This window comes from Arvicola amphibius, chromosome 12 (assembly GCF_903992535.2).
Source record: "Arvicola amphibius chromosome 12, mArvAmp1.2, whole genome shotgun sequence".
Taxonomy (NCBI): Eukaryota; Metazoa; Chordata; class Mammalia; order Rodentia; family Cricetidae; genus Arvicola; species Arvicola amphibius.
In genome coordinates this window covers 156,540,191-156,564,043 of record NC_052058.2, presented here as the reverse complement: position 1 = coordinate 156,564,043, position 23,853 = coordinate 156,540,191, and the positions used below count along the sequence as shown (strand labels likewise).

The window sequence follows — 23,853 nt, the reverse complement described above, 5'->3', positions numbered from 1 at the left end:
GAAAGAAGATATCAGAAGATGGAAAGATCTACCATGCTCATGGATTTTTTAGAATTAACATTATAAAATGGCTATCTTACCAAAAGCAATCTATAGATTTTAAGTATGCTATTACCATCAAAGTTCAACACAATTCTTTATAGATCTTAAAAAAACAATATTGAAAACAATCCTGAATAATGGAGGTATCACTATTCCTCATTTCAAGCTATACTATAGAGCTATAGTAATAAAAACACATGATATTCACATAAGAACAGACAGGTTGCTCAATGGAATTAAATCAAAGATCCAGGCATAAATCCACATATGTATAGAAACCTTTTTTTTTCTAAGAAGCCAAAAATACATACTGGAAAAAAAGAAAGCATCTTTGACAAAAGGTTCTGGTAAAATTGGATGTCTATATGTAGAACAATGCAAATACACCCATATTTATTTATCTCCACAAAATTCAAGTCCAAGTGGATCAAAGACCTCAATATAAAACCAGATATAATGAACCCGATAGAAGAGAAAGCAGCTACAGAGAAACACTGTCTCAAAAAACAAAAAGAGGAAAAAGAAGAAGAAGGAGGAGGAGGAGGAGGAGGAGGAGGAGGAGGAGGAGGAGGAGGAGGAGGAGGAGGAGGAGGAGGAGGAGGAGAAATTGGGAGATAACCTTCAGTATATTGGCATTGGAGACAATTTCCTAAACAAAATACTAATAGTGCAGGCACTAAGATTAACAATAAATGAAGCCTCATAAAATTAAACTTTCTTTGTAAGGCAAAGGACACTGTCAATAGGACAAAATGGTTTCTTACTAAATGGCAAAGGACTTTCACCTACTCCACATCCAATAAATGGTTAATATCCCAAATATATAAATAACTAAAAAACCAAGACATCAGCAAAGCAAACAATCCAATTTAAAAATGGGGTACAGATCTAAACAGTGAATTCTCACTGGAGGAATCTGAAATGGCTTAGAAGCCCTTAAAGAAATGTTCAACATCCTTATCCATCAAAGAAATGCAAATTAAAATGACTTTGAGATTCCATCTTACACCAGTCAGAATGGCTAAGATCAATAACACAAGTAACAGACCATACAGGCAAGAATGTGGAGCAAGGGGATCACTCCTGCATTGTTAGTGGTAGTGCAAACTTCTACAGCCACTGTGGAAACCAATGTCAGTTCCTCCGAGAATTAGGAATTCATGGACCTCAAGATTCAGCTATACCTCTCTTGGGCATATACCCAAGATGCCCCATCCTACCACAAGGACACTCACTCAGCTATGTTCATAGCAGTGTTATTTATAATAGCCAGAAACTGGAAACAGCCTAGATGTTCTCAACCAAATAATGGATAAAGAAAATGTGGTAATTTACACAATGGAGTGTTACTCAACTTTTAAAAAAAATGGCATCATGAAATTTGTAGGCAAATGGATGGCACTAGAAAAAAAAATCATCCGGAGTGAGGCAATTCAGACCCCAAAGACAAACGTGATATATACTTACTTGTAAGTGGATATATCTGTTAAGTAAAGGATAACCATGCTACAATCAACAGATGTAGAGAAGCTGTGTAAAGAGAAGAGGTGGAGAGGTTATGTATGTATAACCTTGGGAAGGAGAAATAGAATAAATCTCGTGGGTTGTGAGGGCCCAAAAATGTGAGCCTATTTCCCTTTTGATCAAAGGTCAGAGAGTAGGAACTTGCCTCTATTCCTTCAAGGTTATTGTGTTTCTACCTCAAAGTTCCCACCGAGATTTAGCTCAGAGGGTTCTGCTCTCTCAAGATTACTGTCAACAGGTGTGGCCAATAGTTCTCGTGTTTCAGCAATAGAGAAGTAGATACGTTTCTACCTTAAACAAAAGTCTAAGGATCCAACTAAGGGTCCAGTTTTCTTTATACAGATAATTTGGGATTCCACCCAGGGAGGGGTTTGCCTACAGAATATTTTGGTCTAGGGTGTGAGTGTGACTTGTTTTGCTCTAGCAACAGAATGTTTAATTATGGATATATCCTGTGACCTTCAACTCATCTGTTCAGTTCCTTGTAACTGTTAATGTAGTTTTTATCTTACTCCTTTTCGGGTCAGGCCTATTTTAAGCAGTTGGAAATTAAATGAGGGCCAATTTCAGTATTCACTGGAACTCTGTCCTGATACTGTTCTATGTTTCTCTGTTCTATTATTTTCATTTGCGTCTTCATAGTTTTTACTATATTTCTAAATCCCCATGCCTCTCTATCCTAGCGAGAGGAAGTTTTTGTCAAGGCTGGTACCCAACAGTGGGTGGACTAGGGGTGGTTCAGATGGGAAGAGGAGGGATCGGCTGGGAGAGGGAGGGACAGAGGGAAAGAGTTTAGGTAGAGAAGACTGAAATAGGCAGGGCATATAGGGGCTACATGGAAACCTAGTATAGTGGAAACTTCTAGGAACCTATGAAGTTGACCCTAGTGAGTACTCCTAGAAATGGAGAGTTTGGACCTGAACCAGCCATCTTCTGTAACAAGGCTAGGTTCCCAGGGGTGGTACTAGGACACCAACCCAGCCACAAAATCTATGACCCTCAACCTGCCCGGCCTGCAAAATGTACAGGGCAATGGTGGCTCAGAGCTTGTGGAGTGCCCAACTGATGATTGGTCTAGCCTGTGGCCCATATCATGAGAGGCAGCCCATGCCCAACACTGCCTACATGGTCAGGATCAGAAAGATAGATGGCTCAGAGTCCTAAGGTAGAGCCAAGCATCACTTACAAGACACACAAATAAAAAACTGAATGAAGGGGCTGGAGAGAACTCAGCAGTTAAGAGCACTGACTGTTCTTCCAGAGGACCCAGGTTCCACATGACAGTTCACAACTGTCTGTTAGTCTAGTTCCAGGGTACCCAACACTCTCATACAGACATATACGAAGGTAAAACATCAATGCAATAAAATAAAAAGAAAAAAAAACTGAATGAAATGATTCCTAATGATATTCTGCTATACTCACAGTATCAGTGCCTAGCCCGGTTATCAGCAGAGAAGCTTCTGCCAGAAGCTGAGAGCTCACATCATCTAAAACATTAGGTGGAGCTTGGGGAACTCAGAAGAATGGGAGAAAAGATCGTGGGAACCAGATGGGTTGAGGATACCAGAAGATGACCCACAGAGTGAAGTAAGCAAGGCCCACAGGAGCTAAGGGAGACTGAAGTAACAGCCACACAGACTGCATGGGTCTGCTTTGGGTCCTCTGCATATACGCTGTGGTTCTTTGGGTTGGGGTTTTTGTTGAATTCCTAACAATGAGAATAGGTATATCTCGTACACTTTTGTCTGCTTGTTGGACCTGTTTCTTCCTACTGGGTTGCCTTATCCAGCCTGATATGAGAGTATATGCCTAGTCTTTTTGTATCTTGTTATGCCAAGTTCAGTTGATATCACTGGGAGTCCTGCTCTTTTCTGAAGGGAAATGGAGGAGCGAGCAGTGGATCTGGGGGAAAGAGGAGGGTGTTGGACTGGGAGGAAAGAGAAGAGGAAAATAAAACAGTTAAAATAAAAAAATAAGTATTTATAAAAAAGAATCCATAAACTCTCTCATAAAATTCTTTTGTTTGTAGAATATATCTCAGCTCTTCCCTATAGCAGAGTCTTTAAGAGTCCAGTTTACGTAATGCAGCTTGAACAATAACTAATACTCACGCAGTCCTTACTAAATGCTTAACATCATCATGAACATTTTGTGTATACTGAAGAAGGCATCTGATCTTCAGAGTTGTCTGAAGCAGGTACCTTTTTCTTCTGATCAAATCTGACTCAGTTCCTGAGTTTAGTGGTGAGAGGTCAGGTGGAGATCCATGAGCAATTTTAGATATCCAGAAAAACTGAATTATTTAAATCTACTTTAGTTCCCCTACTTGAGTGGAATGGTCTAAAGTGAAAGGCCAACCATTTCAGTAGCAAAGTAGCAAGTCTAATTTTAATCAACTTATTGTTTATTGGGTTGTTTTTTTTTTTTTTTTTGAGACAGGATCTCACTGTATAACCTTAGTGGGCCTGGAACTCACAGTGAAGACCAGGCTGACCTCAGACTCACAGAACCTGCCTGCCTTTGCCTCAGGAGTGCTGGGATTACAGGTTTGCACCACCACCTAAGTCCAATTTAAAAGGCAATTTTTTAACCTTTCATGTCCTAGGATAAGACCTTAAAAGTAGAGAACTCACAGTAACAATCATCACAGTTCCTGCATCTTTCTCAGGCAACGTGAACAGGAGCTGGTGGAAAGCCTGAAGAGCCGAAACATCAGGAACACAGCTGTCAAAGTCTGCCACACACAAAAAAAATGTTTGCAGAAATAAGACTGTGAACAATGGCAATATCCAAAGACATGCCAATGAAGAATGGAGCAATGAAGGGAAAACTCAATCTCACTCCTAGAAGTCCCGCCTCTAGACAAAAACACATCAGGCAACTACTACAGGGAGAAGAACTTATCTCTCTCAGGGTTGAGGCTCCAACCTGGTTATACAATACAATGTGGTTAGCCCCCAAACCATATAGACACAGGCATAAAAAATGGACTCAGCAAGCTGTATTTCTATATTTATGCATATACATGTAACAGTAATGATCAAAGAAAATGGGGTTATCAATTTGAGAATGGGGGGCATGGGAGGAGGTGGTGGGAAAGGATTGGGAGAGGCAGGAAGTAAACAAAGGGAAAAGTGGTGCAATCTTTTCTAATTAAGATTAAAAAGATCTGGGCTGGAGAGATGGCTCAGCGGTTAAGAGCATTGCTTGCTCTTCCAAAGGTCCTGAGTTCAATTCCCAGCAACCACATGGTGGCTGACAATCATCTGTAATAAGATCTGGAGCCCTCAGGAATACACACAGATAGAATACTGTATACATAATAAATAAATTTTAAAAATGCATACAAAAATACTTCTTTAAGAAAAAGATTAAAAAGATCTGTGTATCAAGACTAAAAAGTAAAATGAAAATTATCCATTTCACAGATGCAAAAACTAATGCATAGACTGGGTAAGGAAACCTCCTAGAATTTAGTAAATTATCAGCCAGAACCAGGAAGATTCTGGACATTATGGCTCTGGGCTGGGCTAGAATTAGAAAGCTCAATTCAATTTTCCCTCCTTTGTCCCGTGAATATGTCCTGTAGATTTTCTGGGCATGTATTTGGGAAGGTTTGCCAGAGAACTCATTCTGGTTTTTCCAGAGGTTCGTGCATTTGCAGACTATGATTTTTTTTTTTTTTTTTTGGTGCTACTGTAAACAAAGTCTATCTAACAATCCTTTGCTGCATGGCTTAGCAGTCTGGAAAGACGGTACGCCACTTAAGAACTGTCGTTACTGAATTCCATCAACCACAGTGGGAGAAGATGCTGTCTGCCTTATAATAAAATTTGCTCTCCTCACCCCAGCAGAGATTAATCTTCACTTTGAGTACCGAATTCTTGTATGAGTACTTGAGCTCTTGTTCTTCACTATTCCTCTGACTGCCTGAAAAGTCAGGGTCTCTTCAAAACATTGTTCTTAACTTAGCATAATTGTAAGAGGTGGTGTCCACAGCCATTGGGGATCAAATCTGTAATATGCCCCCCAAAATTTCCTAAAGCATTTAATGACTGTTAGCAATTGTATTTCAGACTTCACACAGCTCTAGCAAAGGAGAAAGACAAGGCATTAATAAAAATACCACAAGAAAGTCAAAGACTTTTGGCAAACGCTAGGAGGTTTAAGAAGGTGCACCTTAAACATGGTATATGTGGACCTGGTAAAGAAAATCTACAATCCTAGGACACATGAGGCAGAATCAAGAAGATTATATGTCAAAGCCTAGGCGGAGCTAAATAGCAACATCCTGTCTCAAAACATCAAAAACCCAACAAACATAAGAAAAAAAACCCAACAACTCAACAACATAAGTAACAAAAGAAGAATCTAGAGTGCATGTTTCTACAGTGTTTCTTTCCTTCAAGGGTGGAGAAAATGGCATTTTAGTCAGTTGAAATAGATATAGATAGATAGATAGATAGATAGATAGATAGATAGATAGAAAGATAGATAAGAATACCTGCAAGGTAGAGGCAGGCAGATCACTATGAGTTTAAGGCTAGCCTGGTCTACATAGCAAGTTCCATGCCAGCCAGGGCTATATATAGAGACCCTATCTCAAAACAAAGAATAGGTTTAACATACAAGGCTTAAGACTCAGAATGTCCAGAGAAGCTGACTATACAGCTAACATCCCAGGAGATCAGATGCTGGTGGTACTATAAGGTGCTCAGGGGAAAGAAAGTAGAATCAATGAATCTGTCTTGGTCATGACTGTATCTATTAGCTTCAAGATGAAATTATTTTTTTTTCATGGTTTATTTTTTTATATTTAAAAATTTCCATCTCCTCCCCTCCTCCTCCTCCCTCCCTCCCCTCCTCCTCCCCCCCCTTTCCTCCTCTCCTTCTCCCCCTTCCCTCCCCTCCCCTCCCCCCCTTCTCAGCTTGGTCGATCAAGACGAAATTATTGTGTTTATGTGTGTCAGGAGCTTATGACTGCTGGGATCTTTTTGAGCCTCAAACGGCTTCTGGTTTGTGACATTATTGTAGAGCTCCGATTGCCTAATTTGCCTGTCACGTTACTTTTAATAGATGTCACCTGTTTACCAAGCATAGCAGTCTCACGTCATTGTGAAACACCCAGAGAGGTTCCAAAGAGCCACTCAACTCTAAACAGCTCATAGTTCCTTCCCTAAGTGACTATTATTCACCAGTAAAGGCCCATCAACATTTCCAAATGTAGGAGACACACAAGAAATAGCTTAAATATGTAGACATTATCAAAACTCCCTCTTTATTTCCTGTATGGATCTGAGGGTTCACTATGTCTTGTCAAAAGGTAACCCTTGTCAGAAGTTTAAAAGATTTTATTTTGTTATGTTTATTTGTGTGTTCATGTGTATGCAGAAGCACAAGCAGGAGCCAAAGCCAGAGGTGAGAGTTCAGCCTTGTCTATGACTTCTCAGGAACACTGTCTAACTCAGCTTTGACATAGGTCATTCAGGGACCTGGAACGTGTCCATTTGGCTATGCTGGTTGAGCAGTAAACTCCAGGGATCCACCTGTCCCTGCCTTTCTGGGCTGTGATTACAAAGGTGTCAGCATGTCTGGCTCATTTTTCTGACACGGATCCTGAAGGCTGAGCTCTGGTCCTCCCGTCTGCACAGCAAGCACTTTTGCTGCCGACCTCTCCTCCCTGATGCCTAGGTTGTTCTCTACACAAAATATTTTCAGTGTCTTTCCTCCTTAAAGAAGTACTCCCATGGGGCAGAGACGCTTCTAAGGGAAGGACTCACTGACAAAAATTCCCCCACACAGAAATTCCACAGTACTCACTGAAAGAACATTTATTTAAAAATCTTTAAAATTTCTGTTGTGTTTTCATACGATTTTTGTAATTTTAAAACAAGCCTGCACATAGATTTTTAGACCAAACATCTGGTTGCCTTGCAGATGACCAGCAAAATTCATTATGTGGCAACTTAACCATTGCTCACAAAAGTCTTACTTAACTAAGTACTTTAAAAAGCAGTTCAGTGGTTGGTAGAGAATATGAAAAGAAAAAAAAATCAAAGGCAGTTTTAAATTTGAAGGCAGCAATCTTCATGAAAACCTCGTGACCCGCTTCTGAAATTGCTGTTTAGAAGTCTCAAGCCTGTGACGAAATCACTGTATAAGTAACAAGGATCCATATGGAACACTGGGAGCTACGCCCTACAGTTTAGGAATGGGTACGGCCGCCATGGCTATACTCTCAATGGCACACTCATCAGTTCCTCTGCGGATCCGGAAGTAGCCTCTCTCTCCCCATTGGGTGCCCCAGCTGTTCTTCACAAGCCAGTAGTCTATACCCGTGTCCGGATCCCTTCCATAGCCCACGAGCAGAACAGCGTGATTTGTCAGCTCGAAGGGGTTGAAAGGGTCACTGAGCCCGGTGTGGTGGTAGACGCCACTGTGGTAGTGCAGGAAATCGTCATGGACTTCAAAGGCAACCGCCATGGGCCCGTGCTGGACCAGCTCAAGCTTCATCAGGGCTTCATTGCAGCCACCGTAGAAACCACCCACGTAGTAGTACTGTGAAGTATAGTAACGGAGACAGTTCTCTTTCGGTTGGCAGGGAGCATCTGTGGCTGTGTAAGGGAAGCAGTTCTCTTCCACCACCCCAAAATCTTGGGCATACTTTCCTGCGATGAGGTACGGGAACCCTCCATCACAACCTACGAATGAAAACACACGTGGTTATTACACTTCCGCTGGAAGAAGATGGGCCCAGCTTCTGCTATGTCCTGCGTTTGTCTTCTCTGTTCCCTGGAAGTTCTTCTGGGTTTAAAGAATCACCTCATTCTCCCTTCCTTGGATATTCATCTAACAATCCCCCGAACATATATCTTTACGAGGCATTCACTTAACACTTAGTAAGGCATGCAGCAACTCTAGCATAGAGGTTGAGTGATGGAGGCTCGGGAACCAAAATAAGTTCAAATCCCAAACTGAACCATTGAATACCTCGGTACCTCTGCTTCCTATCTGGAAAATGTAGATGGTGACAGCGCCACCCTTAAGGTGTAAAGTAGTCACTTCACATAAAGACAGTCACTTTAGTGAGTGCTGCCATTGCCATATAACCTCCCCCCACCCCCATTCCATCTCAATCAGTTCTCCCATCTTCATCCTCAGTAGCTTGTACCTTCATCATTCTTCCCCTCCTTGTACCTAAGTTTTGTTTCTGTTACCCAATTGTACACTTCACAAACATAAGGATACTTTTGATAGCTTCCACCTTCCCGGTTCTAGACTCCACAACATGGCATGTAGTAGCGCTGAGAGAAAAAACAGCTCAGCTCACGGGCTGGAGAGATGGCTCATTGGTTAAGAGCACTGGCTACTCTTCCAGCGGACCCAGGTTTAATTCCCAGAACCCACATGACAGCTCACAACTGTCTGTAACTCCAGTTCCAGGGGAATCTGACACTAATGCACATAAACTAAAATTAATTACTAAAAAAAATCTAAAAACCTTTTGGGGGCCAGGCGGTGTTGGAACACACCGTTTAATCCTGGCACTTGGGAGGCAGAGACAGGGGGATCTCTGAGTTCGAGGCCAGCCTGATCTACAAAGAGAATTCCAGGACAGACTCCAAAGCTATAGAGAAACCCTGTCTTGAAAACCCCAAAACACACAAAACAAAATACCTCCCCACCCCCCCACCCCCAAAAATGAACAGTTCACTATAGTGAGCCAGCAGCAGTTACACTAGAGACCAGTAGCCACCTCTAGACTGGCATCAGGAAACTTTACAATGATAGTACTTTAAATAGGATTTTCTTCTAAATCGTATCTGACTCTTCTCTATAGCCGGTTCTGAAAGGCTAAGTAAAGAATGCTAAATTCTCTTAAAAACAAATAGATTTTATAGCTTTATTAGGAACTGGATCGTGAAAAAAAGACCACAATTTGAACCTAAAGTTGTAATGCTTAAAAGCCATCGATTTCCTAAGAAAATTTGCAAATACTCATTTTTCTGCTTTTGATTAAGGTCTGTGCCTGCTTTGTATAGTTTTGTGCACTGTTAGGTGATACTGTAAGAGTCAGTACTCACTTGGCATATTGACAGCTCACTATAGGAAGCAGTAGATTCCATGATAAACTGTCCACTGGTAATTGATGAGGCTAGATTCACACCAGGGTTTTCTGACTATAGACACTGTACTTTTCTGCTATGCCACCCCTTTACCTTTGCCAGTGATATTTGCTGGCATGCAGCCAAATAGCTCATGACATAGCTCTGAAATATAGCCTTTACCTTGGGCATACTTGCTACAAGACACAACCTCTTGAGGACTCAGGATAGGGGTCTGAGTATTGTTGGTTAATATACGGATTCTTGATTCTAGCATACCCATAGAGGCAAACGAGTAGCAGCTTCCACAAGATTCTGTAGATGAAGAAAAAACAATGTATAGTCATATATTATTTATTTATAATCTCACAAGGAAACATGAAAACCTGAGTAAATGAGACACCTTAATATAGGATTGATAATAAATTTCTAAACAAAAAACAGTACAATATAGAAGACTGAATTATCAAGAACTGATCCTGAGATGCTTGTTGACAGTGACCAGTGGATTTATGTCTATAATAGCTTTAGCCAACAGACTGAGAGAAATATGGTTGGACGCATATGAGCTAAACTTAAAAAAAAATCTCTAATTCAGTGGAAAGTTTTAGTTCACCAAAATTCATGTTGAAATTCCAAGCTCTGGTTCTAGGAGTCTGAGGAGTCCTCATGAGTGGGATTGGTGTCCTGGAAAAGATACCCCATGATTTACTGGACAGGGGCAAATGAATTTATTAGAAGCATCTGCTGTGCAGACAGTTGCCATTATAAGAAAAGGAGAAAAGCTGTATGCTGAGATGGTGTATATAAGCAATGCTATTTTTCTGTGTTTCCTCAAATTGCATGGATTAAAGAAATAAGCGTATGTAACAAAATGTTGTAAAACTGGTCTTCCCCTTGCTATAATCTTTAAACAAACCAAGATAGCTTTATATTTCCATTGCCCCACAGCCTCTCTCATCTTTGCCATCGCTACAAAGATTACATGAAGATTATACCTATACCACATCCAAGATAAGACCAGCTCTACACAAGATGTATATCATTCAATTTATTATATTAGCTTCACAAAAAAACTATTTAAGTGCTCAGCATTCCACTATGAATCTAAAGATTTGTGAAGTCAGTTTAACTAATTTTGCATGGAGTTGTGTTCAATAAATCTGATTATTAATAATTTGGTAGCTACCTTCTGTCCAGAAAAGTACTATGACGCTATTATGCTTCTAAATGTTAGCAAGAATACTGTCTTTCCTTCTCCAGGTAATGATTTATGAGCCCACCCCTGGAGGGAGAGAACAGCCAAGACACTGTTCAAACTCCACCATCATAAACCCTGCTTGAAATACTTAGATTGCTGTTCCTTGCACTAAGCTGGGCATTTCCTCAAGGGCTCTTTATCTTGCCATGTGACACCGGAAAGGAGTTCAGAGCATGTTGTGGAAAGAATGAGTCAAGAGATAACAAGTAGGCACATTCTTGTAACCCAGAAATGAAGCAAATTCAAGGCAAACTATCAATCATTTATTTCTGAGCTGTAGAGAAAGCAGAACTTTGGGTCCTCATGTGTGAGTCTCCTTACAGTTCCCAGCGTCACAAGGCCCTGACCCCAATCTTCCAAAAGCCTCATTTCTTCTTAACTCCTGTCATGTCTGAGGCTCCCGCAAATTCTCCCTTCTAAAAGTCTCCTATGGATCAGTGTTATACACTGCTCTTGCTGCTGAGGGATCATCAAAATCATGAAGATGAGAAGATAAACACCTGTAATGGTGACTTGGAAGTCGCTAGTCTACAGTCTCCTCCCTTAATAACCAAGACCTAGAGCTGAGAGAGACAAAGACCTGAGCCGACAGCTAACCCACTGGATCTCAGTCTGTGGGCGGTTCCCCCTTTCAGGGGGTCAAACAACCCTTTCACAGCGGTCAAATAAGACTGGAAAACATAGCTGTTTACAGTATGACTCATAACAGTGGCAAAATTACAGTTATGAAGTAGTAATGAAAATAATTTTATGGTTGGGGGGTCACCAGCCATACAATTTGAGGAACTGTATTTATCAAAAAGGTTACAGCATTAGGAGGGCTGAGAACCGCTGAGCTAACCAATAGCAGATGTTAGTATTTTATTTTCTCTTTGTGCTGGACTAAAGGCCTTTGCATTTCTTTTTTAATCATTGTAATTTTCAATCACTATTTTGATTTAATGAAGGGAGAGGACAAACTGTAAGGGGAAAGACTGTCTGTTATTCGCCTTATTAACAGAATGACAAATCACTATTTTGCTTATCCATGAAGGGAGAGGACAAGCTCTGGAAGGAGAAAGACTGTTATCGACCTTACTCACAGAACGACAAAGAAAGTCACATATTTTCTTCTCTTATTTGGCTTTTGCAACAGTCTGTTTCCGATTGCCTCACCTTGTCACACAATCAATAAGTACATAGAATATTAACTTCAACTTCGCGGTTTCCAAGCCATCTAGAAAATACTTCCTTGGGACACTTCCTTTAACCGAGGGAAAATCAAAGAACGGATTGCGAACAAATAACCAGAGTCACTGCTGCTCGCTGGAGACATTAGCCATCCAGCTTCCCCAGGTTGTAATAGCCATGGAGACAAAGCTCGTAAGTATTAATCATTAAACCCACGTTATCTGACCATCCGCTATGATGGGAAGGACAGGTCACAAGAAGGCCCATGGCTCAGAAAGTGCTTTGTTTTGAAATTACAGGAATTATGTCCCTGGCTTTCTGGGAAGACTGTCAACTGCTAAGACAATCATTGCCTGCTCTCAAATAGAAAACCCAGTCTAGATTCCAAAAGAAACATAGTGTTAAGACAACTATAATGCAATAAATAAAAAGGGGTCTGTCTTTCAGAGAATTCTGCGTGGGAACCCCTTCTACACAGAGATAGAACACCATGTCTCCATAGTTCACATCCTCCAGCAGTGGGGAAGACTCTGCAGTAGCACGGGAGAGAGCCACAGTTCTCGCCTCTCTTGCTTTGCCCCTCATTAGCCACGTGACCCAGAGCAAGGCACTTAGCCTTTGGCATTTCTTTGCATCTTAGTTGAAAGATAAATTAGGTAGAGGGAACAATTTAAGGGCCTTGTCTTCCTGCTCTAATGAACATTTACAACAAGGACTTGAATAGAGTGGATTCTAAATAACAGGAAAGCCCTCCCCATTACCTAATATGACCCTGGAGAGCCACTCTCTTCTCCCAGATACAATAAGACCTGGTGGAAGGCAAGGTAAACCCACTTCACTGAGTTTCCTACCTTCTCTCCCCACTTCCACCTCAAAGTCAATCTAGCTGCAAACAAGGCATTTTAAAAGGCTGTTTGCTAGTGTGAATGTAAAACTTCACTTGTCTTTCCAATGTTTCCTTTTACTGCAACCTTAATTTGTTCACGGACTGAAGAAAAATCATGAATTCCCTCAACTGTGGCCAATTTAGAATTCTGTACTGTATAGAACACTGCAATCATGAAAGTGGAGAAAAAAAAATAGTGTCTTTTCCACTCTGAAGTGGAAGGAAAATATCAAAAAGTTGAAAGAGGAACCTTTAAGTAGAGGTTTTTCCTCAGGCACCTGAGACGACAGTACAGGTGGGGGGCTGATTGAAAAGTAATCCACAGATGCCTTGTGTCTTGAAACTGCCCTTTGTTGGTACAAATCATATTTACAAAACACATAGAATGAGGAGGTTTGGGGACCATAAGAGCTTTTACTAATCTCCCAGGAAGCAATGTCAAAGATCTTCTTTCAGAATGTCTCATTTCCTTCCCCTGGATGGCTGTTTCACCTCACCTATTAGCCACACATGCGGGGGTAAACTCTAACCTTCCTCACTGGATTCCACAAGTCATTTATTAATGTAATTATCTCATGTTGTACTTTAATGTTTTGCTTGTGTATCCTTCTAAACTCTAAATCTTGTGAACAAAAGCTATTAATTTTTAAATACTCTGCTATTATTAAAACGCTTCTGAGAGGATGGAGAAGGGACTTAATGGGCAAAGCGCTTGTTATGCAAACACAAAAACCTGGTTCAAATTGCCAGGACCCACAAGAACGCGGGATGTGGCAACACAAGTCTGATAACTGCAGAACTGGGTTGATGGAATCAGGTAGGAGGCTTTTGGGGCAGCCAGTTTGGCCAAAATGGTGAGCACCAGGGTCGGTGAGAGATGGTGTTCCAAGCAATAAGGTGAAGCATGATGGGAAAGAAACCCTCAGCAACCTCTGGTCTCCAAACACACAGGTGAATGCAACCACATATACATGCATATACAGCATGCGCGCGCATGCGCGCACGCACGCGCGCACATACACACACACACCACACACACACACACACACACACACACACAAGCTCCCTAACAGAACAAATACTATAAGCAATGAGAGATGCAGTATCAAGGCGTCAGCAGCTCACATCATTTACTAGTTGCTATATGCCAGACTGTCAAAAATGACGTCAACACAAGGCATTCCTTACTTCTCAGTCTGACAAGTAGGAACAGAAACTCTCTCTAAGTTAGGGTTCTACTGCTGTGGTAAACACCATGAGCAAAAGCACCTCAGGGAAGAAAGGGATCATTTCACCTTATGTTTCTGGTTAATGGTTTATTATGAAGGTAAATCACGGTAGGAACTCCAGGCAGGGACTGATGCAGAAGCCATTAAAGAGGTCTGCTTACTGGCTTTGCTTTTTATGGCTTGCTCAGCTTCTCTTATAGCACGCAGGTCCACCAAGCTCATGGGTGGTACCTCCCACAGTGATCTGGGCCTTCCCACATCGGTCATCCATCAAGAAAATGCCCCACAGGCTTGCCCACGAGCTGGTGGAGGGCATTGCTGCTTCTAAGGTTCCCTCTTCTCAAGACTCTAGTTTGTGTCACGTTGACAAAACACTAGCCAGCACTAGCAATCAGTTAAATTTTAAATCCTCTGCAGGCTGAGTGACTGGTTAGCACATTCACGATTCAAGGGAATTGTTTGAGAGTGCAAGTTCTCTGGGGCTGTCCTCAGTGATTGACATCACTGGTGTAATCTGACCTAATATCCTTTTAGTTATAAGGTAACCACTTTGGAATGTATCAATTAACTACGTTAATAGCAAACCAGTGATTTCCATTAACTCCAAACCCAAGAGTATCATCAGATAGCATCTGAATTTCACAGCTGAGAACTCGCGACTTTGCTGTAACCCATCAACATATTTGGCAAATACACCCATGTATAACTTTGTCTTGTTCTGTGACGATAAAACATCATGTCTAAAATGTAATGGCCCCTTACCATAGAATGTGCCATTCAGAGAAATCTAAGACCTTTTCTTTTTTTAATGTGTCAAAAAGTTGGTTTATCAACTACTTGCCATTTTCCTTCATTTCCCTCTCTAGGAAATGGCAAAGGTAAAGGATTTCTGGATGCACATCTTCTCTAGAGGCAATGAGTCCCTGAAAGGTTAAGGGAGAAGCCCCCTGGCATCAGATGAAGGATGGAGGTCTTTTGGACTGGGTGAAGCTGGACCTGATCAAAACTTTGAACATCCAATGAGGATGAAGCTTGAAGTGTGTGGGATTAATAGTAAGATGTGGAAGAAGTTGATACAAATATATTTCTAGAAAAGAGGAAGAACTTCTCCTTCAAAGTCATATGTTTGTAATTATGATCTTCACTTGACAAAATTATGGATAATTTATTTGCTATGTTGAAAAATTTCGAAAACTTGAACATTTACACAAATTGTTGAGGGTGTATGCAGAGTTAGCCTCTATTAGCAAATTTGCAACTTCTGCAGAGAAAACTATTTTGTTGTTGAAGTTTTAGATTTCATAGTAACTAACAAGTAAACTATCTACAAATTGAATGTATTTGTAATTTAAAAAAATCTGCAATCTAACATATTAACAAACTTTGAAACTTATTTTAGCATCACCAAACTTTTCAGAAAGCTTTATAGCTGGAGATTGGTTATATAACCTGTAATAATGAGTCTCTACACAATTGTTGAGTAAAACTTAGAAAAGGAAGATTCTCTGTCATCAAGTGAAGTAAAAGGGAGTTTTATAATAGCAAAGCTAAATCAACTCATAGCTTAGGAAACTGAGTCAGTCTTTTCTATCAGAAGCCATATTTTTATATAAAGTAAATCGAAAGGTTCTTATACAGCTTAAGAAATCTAAGCTTGTGTAAAGATCACACAAAGATCACATAGCGGGGGGGAAACAGGAGGACAGATAGCAGAAGAGATTCAACAAACCAGCTTAACTTCCATTGGAAAGAAGGCCAGTTTAATTGCGTACAATTTATTTCTTTCCACAGAAGAGACTCCTAGCAGCCAGGTAAGTGAGTTCTACTTACCACTCTGATGAAATTCATACTCAGAAATGTTGAGCTCAGGGAAATTTTAAGCAAATTTAGCAAATATTGACGCAAAGGAAGGGAATAAGAATTCAAAGGGCACTTTTTAAAAATTATTTTTTTAAATACACTCTATAGTGTAGGCCATCTACCAATTGGCAGTTCTACCTCCTCAGTCTCCACAGCACGTGCCACCATACAGTCTCCATCTGTTTACTAAAGTAGAAAGACCATGCCATCCCTTCCCCGTGTCCTTATGTCCACTCTAGAGCCTAATATACAATGAGCACTCAATTACCAACAGCTTGGGGCAACTTGATGAAAACTCAAACTGTTGCTAGTTTTACCTTGGTTACGAACGGGGCTAACAAAATTGACACCATTTACGTCTCTCCAGTCCCAAGATTCTGGCAGATTTAAGATCTGTTTCTGTATTTCAGCAGTCATCGGGGCAGGTTTGGGTCTAGAATGGAAATATATATATATATTTAATACCAACATAAAGTCTTTCCTTAAAAGATCATCTGCTAACCTCTGATTCCAAGGTTTAAGCCACCAGAGTAGCTAGTGTCTTCATGGAGAACCAAAGATCACTTGTCCCATTAGTGGCTCAACGTGGCCATTACACAATATGTTAATTACATAACTCAGCTACACAAATAGCATTCAGTTACGACAGATGTTCAGGATCTACTCATTTTCCTTGTACAGTGAAAGCTACCTTTAATATGCTTGAACAGTAACATCCTTTTGCTTTTGGGAGATGTTGATCAAGACAAGGTTTCTCTGTAGTTTTGGAGCCTGTCCTGAAACTAGCTCTTGTAGACCAGGCTGGCCTCGAACTCACAGACATCCGCCTGCCTCTGCCTCCCGAGTGCTGGGATTAAAGGCATGCCACCACCGCCCGGCATACTACTGTTTATTCTTAAGAAAATAGATAACACTCAAACCTATTTCAAATAATTTTTACCAAAATTCAATGTAATAACTCAAAAATGTAAACAGTAACTATGATAACCACTGCCACTATAGTACCCATCACTAAGAGTACTAAATGAGATACTGGCACTGTGAAACAATTTCCGGTACATACATTGAATGGCTAACTTCTGTCTTTCTTCCATCCCATATGGAAGAACATTTGGTCACAATACACTAAAGAAAATAAAAGTTGGGAAGCAACATTATATGGGCACAAACAGAAAGAGAAAGAGGAGTTAGGGTACTAATATGAGAATTAGAAACACTTTAGAGTTACTGCTCATTGTCTTGTCTTAATGCCTTGGGCCTCAGTGCTTTAGGGAGCCACTGAAATGTCTTTCAAAATGAGTGTCTGTGTACAGTGAAATCTCTCTATCATCGAAGTGCTCAGAAGTGATAGTATTTGTGTGTGATTGCAGCAATTCCCTGACTCCTGAAGCCTCAGCTTAATAATAAGACTCTACTACACAACTACATATTTACAGCAGAATCAACTTAGATATAAACATCCCACTAGAAATCATGCAGTCAGACTTCCATATCTGCTTTACTAGTTCCTTCTCCATATGACTTCTGTCTTTATCTTAAACTTTCTACGGCACTCTGATGGTAATAACTTTTCATAAAACAACGGCTGGTGTGCACACAGAGTCTAAGAGGAAAAAGAGCCCCCTGAAACACATCATGTGACACACGAGAGAACTGTAGCTTGAGACTCACACTCTCAGACAGAGCAAGTCCCTGCTTCCATTGTGAATTCCCTCTGCTTTAGGTTTCTGTTAAACATGTCTCAATGTTTTCTCATAGATCATTAGAACTCTGCTTAATAAATCCAGGAAGGGGATACTATGACACATCTTTGTCCCAGTTTTGACCAAAGAAACTCATGTACTAGAAGCCTCTAGAACAGGCTTTGAGAAATACCATAGTACAGTCTTTTGAAAAGGGGGCAGATTATGGGAAGAGTGTTATTAGTTGGATAAGAAAAAGTCCATAGTGCCTCATAGTTAAAAAATTCCACTGAACATGGGAGAGGTATATCTCAGCTAGTTCAAAGAGCTCCATCATTGGGTGGCTTATTTCAATTATATATATATAAAAAAATCACAGATTCTATAAATATCCAGGAATTAACCTATGAATGTCCTGAGAATGGAAGAATATTTTCATATCTAGAGAAAATAAACATCTTAAGTAACTTATCAGCCCCATAATCTCTCTAGTGGTCTCTAGTTCCTTTGTCTTTAACCATGATGATTTCTTCTGAAGAAAGGCTTGGCATCACAGGAATAGCCTCAGATGCTTAGCAAATGCTAAGGTACCACAAATTCAGTCCTATCTAGATCCAGCCACAGTTATAAAAAGGGATTGCAGAATACTCACATTCTTACTCAGAGAAATACAAAATAATATATATATATATATATAATATATACAAAATACTATATATATAAAATACTAATATATATAAATACTATATATATAGTATTTTGTATTTCTCTGTATGTATATATGTATGTATATATATATATATATATATATCTCCAAAGCAGGAAGAGGAGATACCCAGACAAAAAATGACAAATGCTACCAAAGCCAAGGAGGTGGGGAGGGGTGGAGGTATACTGAGAAATAAGGAGTTATTATTTTCTCCTGAACCCAGATTTCAGATTTTTCAGTGGCAAATTTGACAGTTATGATTAGCAAGCTGAGAGAGAGTGGTAGGATAAAATGGAGGTAATGTAAAAACAAAGTTTCTAAGAATGTTTATCATAGTTTTTGAAAGCAGGTTATGTAGTAACACAGTTATCGTCCTATTTAGATGACCTCAGATACCAAGGATGAGTCTAGCCATTAGATTGTAGTCTGTAACAACCGTAGATGGGGACAGGAAAGTGAAGCTGGCAACATGTCAAAGAATGGCTAAAAATGACAATAAGAAGAGACAAGATACAGGAATAAAACGAGTGGGGAAAGGATGTAAACCAACAGCACAGGAAAGACCCCAAAACATGACTTGGGCAAATATGCTTGAATAAGAAGGAAGGTGGAGGAAAAACTTGGGCTACTAGTTAAAAGATGAGCCATCCAGGTGGGGCTTGAGTACCTTCAGGACTGAAGTAACTAGTGACAAGGGGAAGAGACGTGTTACCTTGGGATCCTTTGATTGTGGCCACCACTTCTCCTGATCAGATCTCTCAGGCTCAGTTTCTCGTATTCCTTGTAGGTGGTTGCGGTCCAAGACTTCTGAACAGTATTGATGGCCTTCACAAAGCTGTGGTCATAACTGTAGAGCCTATTGGAGTATCTGGGGAAAAAAAGGACAGGGCTTCAGATCTAGTCTTCTCTGGTAAAACTACTCGCCAGTAAAACTGATACACCGTGCATCAAGGTGGGGAGTGGTATGGTCTCTGAGGAACACAGTTGGCAACAGAGAAGGGCTGAAAGCTGTTATGTCTCCCACAAAACTTCAAGTTAGATAAGCAGGATGTATAACAACATTCAGTAGAATACTTACATGCTAGTGATAGATTGGAAACAACCTAGATCAGTGTCCTAAAATAAGGAACTCACTAAGGCAAATGACACTTCATTTATATGTATTTCATGCTAGAGAATATATAAAAGATTATTTAGAGATGTGAGAGAATTTACATTGTATTAATTTTAAAAGGTAAAGTTTATACAGAATTAACCAATTTTTGTAAAAGTCTATATATAATTTCTTTTTAAAGCCTTATTTATTTATTTAGGTTTTTTTCAAGACAAGGCTTCTCTGTAGCTTTGGAGCCTGTTCTGGAACTAACTCTTGTAGATCAGGTTGGCCTCAAACTCACAGAGCCTGCCTCTGCCTCCTGAGTGCTGGGATTAAAGGCATGCACCACCACTGCCTGGAAGCCCTATTTATTTTTGTAGTTGGCAGAGAGTATTAACGTTTCTGCATGCCCTATTTATTTGTTTGTTTTTATTTACTGAGACATGCTCTGAACTCAAAATCACTGTGCACCCAAAGATGGCTTTGTACTTCTGCTCCTCCAGTCTCTACTTCCGAAGTGATGGGATTATAGGCATGTATCACCACACCTGGTTAATGCAGCATTGAGTGCAGAATCCAGGGCTCTATGCATACTAGGCAGGTACTCTACCTGCCAAGCCAACCCCCAGCCCCTACGTGGGCCCTTTCAAAGTGCACATTTACAATATGCTACATGAACTAAAGCAGAGAAAAGAAGTACATGTAATGGACGCATGCTTTATAAATACACAATTCCTAAACATTATTTGGCATAGGTGCTTTATGACCTGAGTATTAAAAACTGGTTATAGCAGCAATATCTGAGACTTTTTAAGAAATGTGGGCAATATTCAGCTCAGATCCCTGAAATCAGAATCTGAAGTAAGTTGCACATATGATCCAGACAGACACTAACATGAGAATCACTTGTCTGCTTTATTGTGAACTGCTTGGCCACGGATGTAAAAATAACATAGAAAGAGCATGATTTTTTTATGTTAATTATTCACTGAATTCCAACCTTTGTCAAACGTGTGCGTTAACAGATGGCAATTATATAAGTGACCCTTATCCTCCCACTGTAAAACACTCTGGGGTTGAGCAAATGTAGATCATTCAAGACTCTCGCCAGCATTCTGTTACACAACGTTAGATGCGCCCAGCCCAAGAGACACCTATACTCAGGCACTCCGGAAACCTTTCTTTCACATTTGTAGAGAAAGTGTTTTGACAGATCCAGGGAAACGGAGAACACTGCAAAGAAAAATGCGCATCCATGTTGATAACCATTTTATCATAGCGCCTTCCAGAGGCTGCAAAGGAACCCTTATTAGAAAAGCGACCAAGCGCTCCAGCCTTATTCTGACCTTAACCCAACAATGAAAAGAAGGGACAAGTATTTTTTTTTAATTTCTTTAGACACAAGAGTAAATTTCAAAATGTTCAGTGAAATAGTTTAGAATATTTTCCACCAAGCCTGCTTTATCCAGACTGGTAAAGTATTGAGAAGCTTGCTCCCTACTTTCCCCACTTGATCATAATAGCCAGGAGAGCCTCTTATGCTGATAAATGCTGATATATGCATTATGGCAACGACAGGATGCCACGATAGCTCTTAAATGCTACTTTTGGCACTCAAGAGTCAAGGAGATTAAAATGACAATCAAGTTAGCCAGCATTCCAATATGTTTGGGGTGGGACTCCTGTGACCACATCCCTAGCTCAGAGCCACTGCCAGCTGAGGCTATGGCGGAGGAAGGGGTCAAGTTTCCTCAGGGGTGTGGCCTCAGAAAAGTTGCCCAGCTCAGAGAAGGTTGCGGCTCAAACTGGACTCAGTGAGCTACAAAGGAAAGAAGCATCTATGAAGTTTGAAAGGACCATGGGAGGGTAGTCAAGGAGAATTTGGAGTGGGTGGGTAGAGGGTAGATATGAGAAAAATACATTATATACACATATGAAATTCTCAAAGAATAGGTATAAATAAAATAAGATGAAATAATGTATTGAATATTAGGTAACAGATATCTAAAAGCTGAAAGAGATCCTAAAGTTAGTTTGATCACAAATGTTTATTTTAAGTAGAAAGCATTATAGGGAGATTCTTTACCAAATGGTACAATAGTTGAAAGGTCTAATCAGGCCTATCTGTGCATAGCACAGCAGAAAGAGTACAAAATGGACAGCTTTTAGGGAACTATGATGCTAAAGAACCATGCCACAAGAGCTGGAGAGCTGGCTCGGGGGTTAGGAGCACAGGCCGCTCTTCCAGAGGACCTGAGTTCGATCCCCAGCACCCACATGGCAACACACAATGATTTGTAACTCTGGCCAAATGTCTTTTACTGACCTCCAGGGACATAAGGCATGTTTGCAGCACACTGACATACAGGCAGGAAAAACACCAGTACACATTTTTTTAAAAAATGACAGAAACTAAAAAAGATTTCTATAAAAAAATTTAAAAAAAAAAAACTGTGCCATATAAATGTACCTAAACACTGAACTCAAAAGGAAGACTGGCTGCATCTGTTTTAATTCTGGTTCTGGTAGGCCACTGAGAGATAAGAGTAAGTTATCTCTCCAGCCACATCTCCCATGACCTCTCTGCAGTAGGTGCTTCCCATCAAGGTCACATGGTCTTGAACGTTTGGGTCCTGTGTACTTTTAGTGGCCTTTACAACTACACAAAATGGAAAAGGAAATATTTGTTGATCCTTCCTCTTGCAAAACTGATAATGTCTGGAAATTCTTCTTTGTGTGGTTCCTTATGGCAGACACCTGAATGAATGAACACAGTAACTGCATTTTATAAGTTGAATTGTATCTCTTAGATAGGGAAGGGAAAAATATTGCAAATATATTTTATAGTCTCAAATAATAAGTAAATAGGTAAAAGGCAGGGCATACTTAAAACCCTTACCTCCAATATCTCAGCCTGAGATTGGATTTGGAATCAGCTCTTTAAAGAGGTGATAAGAGCTAAATTAGGTCATTAGTGTGGGCACTACTGGTCTAGCTTAGTTAAGGTCCCGAGATGGAAAGTTTAGGATACAACAAAGAAGGCCAAGTGAGGAGACAGTGAGGAGGCACCAGCAGCAAACGAGGAAGAAACCAAGTTGTAGCCTTCAAAATGCACAGCAAAGAAAACTTTCCTTTAGGCCACCCTAAAGTCTGCCATGCTTCTATGTGATTGCTGAGCAATGACACACTGCAGAAATACCAAGAACTTTAACTTCAGCTGTTTGCTGTTGTTTCCAGTTTGTTGCATTACCTGGACACTCATTGTAGCATTATCATATACATATATTAAATGCATTACTATACCACAGCCAGTGAAATATTTTTTTCTCTACTACTCATTAGCCATTTTGCTCCTTTGATCGTTCTTTTTTATTTTTAACCACTCCCCGTTCCATTGGTTTTGAAACATGTTGAAATATTACCTTTCTCCCACGAGTCCACATAGAGTTCCAGTACAGTTTTATGTAACATGGCTAAGTTCATAAGCCAAAATTACATTTGCTCAAAGTGAACACACTCATGCCACACGTACCGTCAGACAAAGCTGCGTGGACGCGTCCCTCACCACAACTCACTTTTCCTGGAGACTTCCAAGGTGTGCCATGTTCACGGTAAACTTCTCCAAAGGACTTGCCATCTTCTTGCCAGTAAAGCAAGCCCAGTTCCGGCCCAGCACATCATGCACCCATCCGGTCATGGTCTCATGGCAGTAACTGATAGCGGTGCTGCCTTTGACTTCATACTGCAACCATTTGAAAATAATAAAAAGACCAATTACAGCTGTGCTCAGGTCTCTTTCCCGGGCTTCCATTTACCCTAAAGATGTACTGTAGCCCTCTGCCAAGCAAAATAAAAACTTTACTTTCGCTGACGATGTCTGATGATTGTTCTAGAAAGCAGAGAAGTCAGTTTTTTTCTAAGATTAGCAATTGTGCTTTCAGGAAGGAAAGAATGTCTATGGAAAAAGCTTAAATACTTAAAGCAGTTATCACAGCCAAGGTGGTTTGCATTTATTTCCTTACAGTCTGTGTAGAAATGATAAACAGTTCTGTATTTAACATGACCATTCAGGGAGTCATCGTCCCTCCTGAAGGCCACAGGGCTGTTACCTGGCAGGAATAGGGTTTTCCTCCTATGATTTTTGTCAGAAGAGGTTCCCTTCAGTAGACTCTAAGAGCAGATGGCAAATGCCTTCTGTGTAGCCAAGCAAAATCCTCATTTGCAGTTAATCTCCTAGAATATGCCCATTATGAAGTACTTAATATTGTCTCCATTTTATTTCAGTA

At 40.3% G+C, this 23,853-nt stretch overlaps 1 protein-coding gene across 1 annotated transcript in view; it reads right to left on the bottom strand.

Moving 5' to 3' along the window:
• Nucleotides 1–7,385: 7,385 nt before the first annotated feature.
• Ctsc (cathepsin C) overlaps nucleotides 7,386–23,853 on the bottom strand; it is a 34,799-nt gene continuing 18,331 nt past the window's right edge. Inside the window, exons 3-7 of the mRNA XM_038314343.2 lie at nucleotides 23,143–23,309; nucleotides 19,184–19,339; nucleotides 16,398–16,513; nucleotides 9,858–9,989; nucleotides 7,386–8,270 (exon numbers count right to left, since the gene is read on the bottom strand). Coding sequence (XP_038170271.1) covers nucleotides 7,768–8,270; nucleotides 9,858–9,989; nucleotides 16,398–16,513; nucleotides 19,184–19,339; nucleotides 23,143–23,309 — 1,074 coding nt within the window. The 3' untranslated portion in view covers nucleotides 7,386–7,767. The remainder of the gene's footprint in view (nucleotides 8,271–9,857; nucleotides 9,990–16,397; nucleotides 16,514–19,183; nucleotides 19,340–23,142; nucleotides 23,310–23,853) is intronic.